This window comes from Tasmannia lanceolata, unplaced genomic scaffold, assembly GCF_043159265.1.
Source record: "Tasmannia lanceolata isolate RefF3 unplaced genomic scaffold, GAP_Taslan_0.1 ptg000019l, whole genome shotgun sequence".
Lineage (NCBI taxonomy): Eukaryota > Viridiplantae > Streptophyta > Magnoliopsida > Canellales > Winteraceae > Tasmannia > Tasmannia lanceolata.
In genome coordinates, this window is record NW_027518696.1 from 3361698 (window position 1) to 3372550 (window position 10853).

A 10853-nucleotide genomic window follows, 5' to 3' on the forward strand; every position below is an offset into this window, starting at 1 on the left:
CTTTCAAGGATTACTGGTAAGAGCCTGACATAAATCTCAAACAGATTGTTCTAGATGGAGAAAGTTAAACATGATAAATTTGTGCTGTTGATTCTTATCTGAAATTTGTTCACTTCTTCTAAGCTGAATGGCAATATTCATGTTCAAGAATTATATGATTATGGTTTTGGATGCCGGCACACTTCTCATTCTTGTTCATACTCCCAGAACTAATATCAGAAATCAATCATCACTGATACAAAAACAAGTACAAGTTCAGTTTGAAGCTGAACCTAAAATCAGAAATCAATCGTCACTGGTACAAAAAACAAGTACAAGTTCAGTGTCAATCTGAACCAGGTCATTCACAATCCACAACACACAACCAACCTCAAACCTAATTTCACCAAAGCCTGATTCAGCAAATCAATTTACAGACACACAGCTATAGCTATGGTTGTGAAACAAACCCAAAATGTGGAACTAAATATTTTTCAATCGTTAGGGAACTGAATATCTATTAATTAGCCAGATTCAAAAGCAAGTCAGGCAACGGGCCATTTAAAGACTCCTCCCGTGCTTCAAACACTTCCAGATCTCCGCCTTTTTCGCATCCTTTCAGAGGGCTTTTTATATTTGCATCTGCCACATCTCTCATAGCAACAACGCTTGTACCTGAGTCATCTCCATCGCTTGTGCTAAAGCTCTCATATTTACTGTCAGATATTGAAAGGCTAGATTCTACATTGAACTCTGAGCCATTCATTTGCTGTGCTGCTTGATAATCCCCACTGAGATTTCCACCCAAATCCTTGTGGTCGGCATTAGTGAGCTCTTCCTTCCCGTCTAATTGCCTCAAAAAACATTCTTCAATCTCATTCAAAGATTCATTTTCATCTCCACTTCCCTGACTGTAATTGCCATTGTCATCTTCCGAAGTATGGTCCCTCAATTCACTGCTCATGTCCACCTCTTGCTGGCTATCAAAATCGTCATCCGTTTGCTGATCTGACGAAGGAGATGAGCACGGCCAACATCCTCCCATTGCCGCCTCTTCACGTTCCCTCAGAGTTTTCAAGATAAGGGTCTTGAGCAAGTTCATTACTTGAACGGCGTGCATAAGAGCTGTCAATGGATCTGCCATCTGATAAATTGGATATGTTTCTTGCATTAGCATGGGCTTGATAACTACAAATGGTAGGAATAGGATGAGCTGTTTGATTTCAAATACCTGAGTCATGTTAGGAGCAAACACCATGGCAATGTTTCTTGCATTCATCTTGTTGGTTTCCTCCTCTTCAACAACATCAGCCATAAGATCAACAGCCCAGTTGAGTAGCGCAGACTGCATTGGAAGGAGCAGTTTCACAAGTTCAACACTCTCCTCCTCTGTGTTGCACTGAAGCACTTGTTCAGGGGAAAGACCATCAAGTACACCTGCTGGAAGCTCTCTGAACCATGCCTACAAGTGAGGAGAGAAATTATATCATTATCTCTAATCTGTCATAGTGGTTGGCTCAATGTAGGAGATCAATTTATGAAATTCTCTCTCTCTCTTTCTTGAATTTGATCTTAAAATTCTTAAAATGTTCTATTTAAGCGAAAGTCTTAAAGGATATGGTAAGGAGAATCATTTCTATTTTTCACACTAGATACCAATAAAATCATCAGACAGTTGTAGGGAAGTTAAAGGATGTGAAAAGGATAAATTGTATATGTCGCAACTGCATCGGATAGAAAGCTGTACTGCTGCATCAATGAGTTCTTCTGGAACAGTGGTGGTGTTGCAGGTGGGCCCACCACTATGCCCACAAGTAAATAATTGCCTTATCAAGTTTAACATTTCTACGGAAGGTCAAAAATTCAAAAAATGTATGAATATTACTATGACTTTGCAGATAAAATAGAATCTCCAACTCCTATAAAGCAATAGTCACTTCCCTATTGAAAATTGATTTAAACATGATCCTCTGAAAATCATTTGTAAAATGCTAACATTATTCTATTAGACATAAACCACAGGCTTGCTCATTGAATTATCCATCTTCAAACTTATGAGATTATTCAGTGTAATATTGAGTCATTCTTTTTACTCTTAAAAGGAACCTGTTGCACATTTCACAAAATTCCCGAAAAAATATTGAAAACAGCTAAAAATGATTTCCATGGATCAAACTATCTCACAAAAGATTTCTCGTTATCTTCCAAAAATGTCGATACCTTTATTAGACCTGCCAGACAGTGAACATCGATGTCATCTGGTACAATGCCCTTGTTCAACTGATTCCTAACATGCTCCTCTTGGCTGTTCTCCGGATTAATCCTAAATATTCCCTCTGCCTATGGACACAATGCAGGGAAAAAAGTTACAACATTTTTCTCAATACATATACATGGGACCCAGTACGAACTAATTTTTGCATCTAAACTGATATCTGTCTTGGGTGATAGAGAACATTTATACCTTTAGACCCCCTTGTGAGTATAACCGTTCCTGCATAAGCAAGAGAAGCGTGGGCACGCTGTTTCCTTTGGAATCATAAGAACATTGCATAGATTCTGGAGAGACACCAAACACACTAGCACTGCACAAAAGTAAAGTCCAAGCGTTAGCCTAAAACTCAGAAGACTGAAAAACAGATACATTAATGCCACCAATCAAACATGCCCTTCAGCAGTAAGATTACTTGTATTGGTAAATTATACACAAAAGAAAAATAAAACAACATACTGTGCATTGCTTAACATATTAGAAGCAGAAATGGTTTAAAAAATGAAGAAAATCAAAGAATATTTCTATGATGCTCATAGGGTTCATACACCCCATGTTTTTAAGAATTAGGCAATCTAAATGATGTGGTTTCTGTTGTGTCTTGAGACATATTGACAGGCCAGCTATGCTTAATGGTACCAAAACCTTATACATCAGATTAAGACAATTGACCCTAAATCACTGTTAAATTTATTATAACTCTTTTCTGCTGAATCTGACAGTGGATTGTCATGCTTGAAGTGTTCCGCCAGGTTTAGATTAACTAAAGGGCGATTAAGTGAAGAACTGAGAGTGAATGGAAAACAAGTTGTTGCATAATTTACAAAATGGACTTTTCTATTTACTTCATGGATATGTGTGAGGTTTCTAAAGAACTTGCACTCTTATAGTTCAATTCGAAGAAATGCTTCCATCTGCATTCTCAACTGAAAGAACTTCTATACGAAGGCTTGCCAACCAGCAGTCCTGACTAGAACTACCATCCGTTGATGTATAAATGATTAGATAACACCAACTTTAACAGCTTAAGTCTATGGAGTAATTGGATATTTCACATGGTATCGGAGCTAAGAAAAGAGGTGACACGCATGAGGGGGAGTGTTGAAGTATAACTAATTAAATAACACCAATGCTTAACATCTTAAGCTTTTGAAGTAATTGGTTGTTTCATCACTATACTTCAACACCCACTGTGAAACAACCAATTACTCCAAAAGATTAAGCTGTTGGAGAAGGCGTTATTTAATCTTTTGTACTTTGACATCCCCCTCACATGTGGCCCTCTTTTTAGGGTTGGCCTACACGTGGTACATATGCCCCTCTTTTGGGTTGGCCATTATATGTTGATTTTTTTATATCAAGGAGTTTTGAATCCAGGACCTTTGCTCTGGTACCATGTGAAACAACCAATTACTCCAAAAGCTTAAGCTGTTGGAGGTGTTATTATTTAGTGTTTTATACTTTAACACCCACTACCTCAAAAACTAACGAGAATTTATATGATGGGTGGCCGTGAAAACACGTGAAGTCTAAAAAAGTAGGTACGGCCCACTTTTTTTGATGATCTAAACCGTTCATCTGTTTGGGCACAACTTAAATAGGTTGTGCCCCAAAAATCAGTTCCATAGGATGATCCTAACCCTCCGATCTGAACTGATTTGAATATGGAGATTTCCAAAAATCACTTATGGAATCTTCTACAGATCGGAGGGTTAGGATCATCCTATGGAACTGATTTTTGGGGCACAACCTATTTCCGTTGTGCCCAAACAGATGAACGGTTTGGATCATCGAAAAATGTGGGCTGTACCTACTTTTTTTAGACTTCACGTGTTTTCACGGCCACCCATCATATAAATTCTCAAAACTAACTAGGTAATAAAGGAATATTCACTAAAGAAGGAAACAAGCCTTACAAAAATATCAAAGGACTCTCAGCTTTCAAACCCAAACGTCTACAACAGCCAAGTTTCTCATCTTCAGCTCCCAAAGCCAGTTATTTTTGAAGCTAGCAAAGCCAAAAAGGATTCATTTATTGATTTTTTTTACAGAGCCTGATCACATTTTTAATTTTTGAGAATTTCATGAGAATCTAGTCAGGTTTAGATGAATTGATGGGCAATTTAGTGAAGATTTGGGATTGGAAAATGTGAGTACTTTGCAATGTTGAGATTATATCACCTTTAAGGGTATCTGTAACGCATCCAAGAAATTTAAAAATTGCGAACTCATACAAAGATATTCCTCATATACATACTCAAATCAAAGAATTTTTTCCATTGGTAGGCTAGGAACCCAACAGTTCCTATTGGAGCTTTAGGTCTCACCGTGATGTAGGACGATTTCCTTCTCTTTTAGTCCCACTAGAATTAGGAGTTACAGTTATTTGATATTAAAATTCTTTTAATGAGAGCTATAGTTGTAATAGGAGTTATTATTATAGTTTTAGTAGGGTACGAAATCAAGCGAGAAGAAGATTTGAAAATCTATAAATATGGGTCCTATGGTATACATAGGATCGATCTTTCATCGAATAGTAAACACAGTTTAGGTTTTTTTCCCCTCTTATTTCCTTGTGGATTCAAGGGTTTTCATTGAAGAGAGACGGTGTTCTTCTTCAACAGGATGAAGAGGGCGATCTTTGCCTCCCTTTTACTAGCTTCCGGCGCGTGAAAAAAAAAAAAAAACTCAAATAAAGAAAGGGGTAAATGTAGTTCACTGGAAAGGAAACAAACCCTCCAAAAGTTTGAAGAGATCTTCAAAATTCCAACCAAAATGTGTAAGCTTTAGAACACCTAATTTTCTTTTCTAAATCTCTCAACTCACTTACTTTGATGCTAAAAAAGGCCAAAAAGACTCAATTTTCTTGCATTTTCAAGATAAACCCAGATCATACTATAAAAAAAATCCATGAGACAGAGAAAGGAAATATTTAAACCTGGCACTCGGTACTCGGCATGGGATCTCAAGCTCAAACTCGACTGGAAGGCCAAGAAATCCATTGAATCTGTCGAAGGTCACATGAGCCACATGCTGAACATTGGTGGGCCATCCAATCTCCATATTATGGACGGTGGATGAAACCTCTTCCCTTTGATCTACCCTACATGAGACCATTGATCTCCTTATAGCTGCTACAAGCAATGCAACAAGAGAGATTTGATTTTCCTCTTCAACTTCTCCTTTTCTTCTGCTTCCCCCACCATCCCCTTTGCACCCCCCTTTTGCAACCATCACTATTCCCGTCATTTTTTCACCCTCACAAACACACACTCTCTCTCTCTCAGATTCTCTATCTAATAACAGAAGAGAAGGGAGATATGCAGAGAAGGGTTTTTAATTTAAATCAGAAAGGTTTCTTTTTTTCTTTTTTTTTCGAATTGGGTTTGAACTTCGAAGTTCAAACGGCCACCCAATTCAAATTTAACGCTACTTTATCAACAACACCGTTGAAAAGTCTAAAGTGCCCCCTGTCTTTTTGTCTAAATATCGACTTCGCCTGCGTTCCTAAATTACCCTTTCTTCATTTCCGTTGAAAGGAAGGGTAACATTTGATATTTTACATGAAATGTTTGGGCTCTTTTACTTTTTTGGGGTTTTACTGTGTTTTGGGGGGCTGATGACGGGTGGCATTCTCGGTATTTCCTCGAGAGTCGTTGCTTTGTTTTTGATACATTCGATTTCGGTAGGTTCTAAGGAGGTCTTCCACGCTTCCTCGGTATTAGTCCAAATTATGCTTTTTCACCGGTCTCCAATGACCAAAATACCCCCATAAACATTTAATTTCTCAAGAAATAGTAGAATTTATTAGAGGGTACTGATGTTAGCGCCCAAATTTTGATAATTGCACTAACTCATCTTATCTTTTATTATTTAAACAAGACCGGGCTCTCCACATAACTCATAAGCCAACTAAAAAAGAAAAGACAATCTGAGTTTATGCAATTATTAAAACATGGTGGTACCAATATCAGTCGCCTATACTAGCACAAAAACAAGGGATTTAGAGTGGAGAATATAAATCGGCACTCCTCTCTTTTGATACGAGCACTCCTCACTTCAAGAACATTTTAGCTGCTACTTAGAAAATTATGAAATGGAAAATGATATGGTAACCTAAGGTATGACCAGGCTAAGTACCCGCGACCAACCGATCTCCCTAGATAGAGAAGTGTCATTATTAAAATAAGGGATACTAGAAGTCTTCCAGGGGGACCTACCATCCAGATGATATGGTGTCGAGTAATCCTATCACTTTGATTAAGGTACTTAAATGTGGACCCTGCAATTTCTTATTCGCACCCTGCAAGCACAAGGCCCCGCATAGTTTCAGGAAAAAAATGTTGGAAAAAGGGGTGGAAATATCATTTCTCTTGTCCAATAATACATCTGGGTGTTTAACTGATGTGTTAATACAAGGGTATTGTAGTAATTTAACAAAAACACAACCCAAGGACATGTTGGGGAAAGACAAGAGAGAGGAGCGGGGTAAAATGTCTTTCGCAATTATATATATTTTTTGTTTATTAAAGCGGTGGGCCCGGTAGGGGTTTGTGGCAGGCAAAGACAACATTCGAGCTTCCTTTTGTGGGTCCCACAACATCCCTCCCGTACTGTTTTGAAATTCAAACAGTTTTCCTCAATTTCCCCAGGAAAGTCGGGCCCACCCCTTCGTACTCTCTTTAAAGAGTCACATCGAGGGTCACGTGAGCTTTAAAGTCCAGCTTCGAAGTATTTTGACATGTTAGAGACCTTACCGTTTTACTGTTTGGACGCGTGAGATTTTCATCTTCGCGTCCCCTAAGTTCAGCGGCGAAAGTCATTTTTTATCTATTCCTTCTCATCCAGCAGGGTCGATTTATGATCTAAAATGGGGTTAAAACAAAATTTACACCCATTTTTAATTGAAAATTTGTGTTTTACACCCATTTTATATTGGGAAATGATATCAGCACAACCCTAATTTAATAATGGCACAAATGCAGCTTGTCTTTCCCTTTTTAATTGGTTTGTAAGAGCTTTTTAGGAACTGTAATAACCCTTGACGGCTTATTAAATGATAAAAGGCAAGATGAGTCATAGGGCTGGCAATTACACCCGAAAAAAACAGGGATCCGCCCCACCCTGCACGGGGCGGGGATTCCTGGATTTGAGAGGGATGGGGACTTAAAAAATTCCCCAGAGCGGGGATGGCCCCATCCCGCCCCTGTTCAATACCTTACATTACTCCATTATCAGTACATAATATGTATTTAAAAAAAAAATTATATTTTTAAAATTCTAAATATGCCCTTTGGCCTTTGCTTTTTACTGTGCGGAGCGGGGATGGGGATTAAATATCCCCCCTAGGGCGGGTGGCGAGGGATTCCCCGTCACCCCCGAAGCGGGGATGGGGAATTTTCCAAGAGGCGGGGATCGGACGGGGAATGCAACATCCCGCCCCGCCCTGCCCCATTGCCAGCCCTAATGAGTCAGTGCAGTTACCAAAACATGGTTCCCCTGGGTATCATTCGCCTTAGTATGGGAGAGAATTTGGAGGGCACTGGTGAAGAGAGCTTGAGAAATCGAAAAACAAAATAGTTAAAGAAAAATACACGGCTTTAAACTGGGTTTTTTCAACTCCCACCTTTCATTGGTTTCTAAACGTGCCCTTAGTAGTAAATTTGATACTACCATCCAAAATGTTTTTTTATCCATATTTTGTGATTTCATAACTCATCATTATATAACCAAGATAGAGGGCCAAGATGAGATGATCCCATCACTCAGATGAGTTGTGAGCCCCATCCGAGCCTACTCAGCACACACTACATGACCCCAGTTCAATAATGTGAAGAACCCTCAGCTAGTGTCCCTCCAGGGAATGACTTGGCTCCCTAAAACCCATCAAATCAATGGCCTCAATCACCAAATGTGGGTCCCATGTTTGGGCAACCCAAGGCATTCTTTGTGAAAGGACAATAACATATGATCCATTGCTTGGGCTATTGCCAGCAATATTAGTGTCACCACTAGTGAATCTTAGATCACTAAATGACATCCCGATTAGCACATAAACAGAGTATTCGTCGTATCATCTATTCAATATTATTGAATTATGATCTTAAAGTGCGAGACGAGTGAACTCAAATGGAACTTATTAGATGTGGGTCACAACTCAGTTAAGTTTTGGCAAAGGCGCCCTTCAGTTTAGTTTATCTTGAATAGATAATGATAGATAGAGAGTAGTATTCAAAAAATGGGATGTATTAACTAGGTGCAGTTGTGGTAAGGTTTTTGCACAGGTGCCTTCAGTTCAGCATTCCTCGTATAATATTGTGAAACGACCAATTACTTCAAAAGCTTAAGCTGTTGGGGTTTCATTATTTAACACTCCCCCTCATGTGTTGCCTCTCATTTTAGGGTTACCCTAAATGTGGCACATGTGGCCCCTCTTTTGGGTTTTAGCCATCACATGTGAATGTTTTTTTTAATATCAAAGAGTTTTGAACCCATGACCTTTGTTCTGATTAAATTCTGATTCCATAACAAATTACCCCAAAAAGCTTAAGCTGTTGGAGATGGTGTTATTTAATCTTTTATAACTAGTGGGACACCCGTGCGTTGCGCGGAGCGCTGAAAAAACATGTGTAAAAAGGACTGGAAACTATTATTTTTTGTTTTTTTGATGATTAACTGGAAACTATTATACTAATTAAATGTTAACGGAAATGATATTTCCACCTAGCATGATTGTCTTTTCCTAAAAAGAAAGAAAATTGTTTCATTTAACATAGAAGACAGTGGACATGGCAAATTGTAGAAGGGTGTATTTAAAGAGCTGGGCCAATTGGCACTAGTTTAAGAAGGAATCGAGGCACCATCTTTAGAAGCTATACAATATATGGCAAAAAGTAAAGAGGGAAATAGAGATTTCTAACTTTGTCCGGATTTGTGAACCTGAAGGGAATCGGGATAGAATTTGTTAGGAAAATGAATACAAAAAATACAATTTAGTGTAAAATGCAATGATACAAAGAAGATATGAGAGAAGTAACCAATCATTGAACTGTGTAGCAAAAAGATAAATATGGAAAAAGAAATCCATATATCTTCAACCAGATTTGCAGGCCCTAGAACGAATTGGGATATAACATATTTAAAACTGGGATATAACATATTTAAAACTTAGTAGGAAGAATCACCGCTTTAGCTTTCCTTCAAATATAGATTTAACAAATATACCCATTTATAGAGGGGTCCCTCAACGTGAGAAAGAATCACATTTAATATCTTATTTTCTAATAACCATTTGCGGGCCCCACTACAAGAGATATTGTTTTTACTGGCATACAATTACAGGCGCTTGCAGTCCACCTTACCAATCTTTTTTGGTAATTAAATGTGAAGCTCCACAACTTAAATGCTAGTTTAAGAGACAACTTAAATGCTAGTTTAAGAGGGAGAGAATCACTTTTAATTAGGGCTGTTCATTATTCGGGTTTAACCGAAATGACCGACCTAACCGAATTCGTTCGGTTATTTCGGTTCGGTTGGAAGATCAATCGGTTCGGTTTTCATGGATGCCAAATTTCGGTTTTCGGTTATCTCAAAAAACAATTCGGTTAACCGAAATAACCGAAATAATGATAAAAATCATTATTTTTTCAAAAAAAAAGTGTGATACGGGCACTCCAAAGGATGATCAAAACCGTCCATTTGATTGATCACAACTTAATTAGGTTGTGCTCCAAAAATCATTTTGATTGGATGATCCTAGCCCTCTGATCGAAACCAAGATTTTGCATTTTTCCCTCTTTTTTCCCCACTATTCGGTTTATTCGGTTATAACCGAATAACCGAATTTTTGATCGGTTCGGTTTCGAAAATTTTCGGTTTGGTTTCGGTTACCGAAATTTGATAACCGAAATTATTTCGGTTATTTCGGTTCGGTTATAACCGAATAACCACCCCTACTTTTAATATATTCACCTTGATTTTTCCTCTTCTTGTAATTTATATTTTTTTAGCCCATTTTCAATTATTTATTTGTTTTTGTCTAGTGATTCTTTCTCTATTATTCATTTGTGAGTGAATAAATATTTGTTTTCTATATGTGTTTTAGTAGATTCAAAAAGTTATTTATGTAGATTCTCAATGAATCTAATCCTAATCCATAATTACAATCTTATTAGGTGATTGGATTGTGACTAAAATTACCTGGGTTCGACTATGATAAGAATTCAATTTGACCTATGACGAAAGTGAAAATTAACATTTTCTATTTTCTTTTATTTTTCATTTCAAGCCATCTATTTTCTTCATTTTATCTATTATAATTTCTTAATCGCACGTGCATTTTTACTAGTACATCTATAAATACAAAAGCATTAGAAACAGGAAAAACAACCCTCGAATTAATGAGACTTTGGACTTATTTTTAAAAGCATTCATCTCCACAACCACCTAAAGCTATACGATACCATTCAAAGAAGAAAAACAAAATAAATTGAAAGAAATGGTTTGCCAAGTACTGATGGAAAGCACAGTCAAAGTATATTGATACGTACCTAGATGGGTCCCACTTAGTATTTAGCAATATCTAAATTAGCTTTTGATATTA

The 10853-nt window shown here is 37.6% G+C and overlaps 1 protein-coding gene across 1 annotated transcript; it reads right to left on the reverse strand.

Annotated features, from left to right (window-relative positions):
- Nucleotides 1–226: 226 nt before the first annotated feature.
- On the reverse strand, nucleotides 227–5627 carry LOC143853297 (Rho GTPase activating protein with PAK-box/P21-Rho-binding domain-containing protein). The gene is made up of 5 exons (XM_077363014.1): nucleotides 5190–5627; nucleotides 2444–2564; nucleotides 2200–2319; nucleotides 1211–1441; nucleotides 227–1123 (listed from the first exon to the last, which is right to left on the reverse strand). Exons 1-5 carry the CDS (start codon nucleotides 5498–5500, stop codon nucleotides 500–502), a joined length of 1407 nt encoding a protein of 468 aa, XP_077219129.1. The 5' UTR covers nucleotides 5501–5627; the 3' UTR covers nucleotides 227–499.
- Nucleotides 5628–10853: the final 5226 nt, after the last annotated feature.

Bases quoted from the DNA above. Each gene is read 5' to 3' on its own strand.
- LOC143853297 (XM_077363014.1), bottom strand. From the start codon at position 5,500: ATGACGGGAATAGTGATGGTTGCAAAAGGGGGGTGCAAAGGGGATGGT. The intron at 2,320-2,443 runs GTATAAATGTTC...TTGTGTCCATAG, and splicing joins ACTCACAAGGGGGTCTAAAG to GCAGAGGGAATATTTAGGAT. The intron at 1,442-2,199 runs GTATCGACATTT...CCTCACTTGTAG, and splicing joins GTCTGGCAGGTCTAATAAAG to GCATGGTTCAGAGAGCTTCC.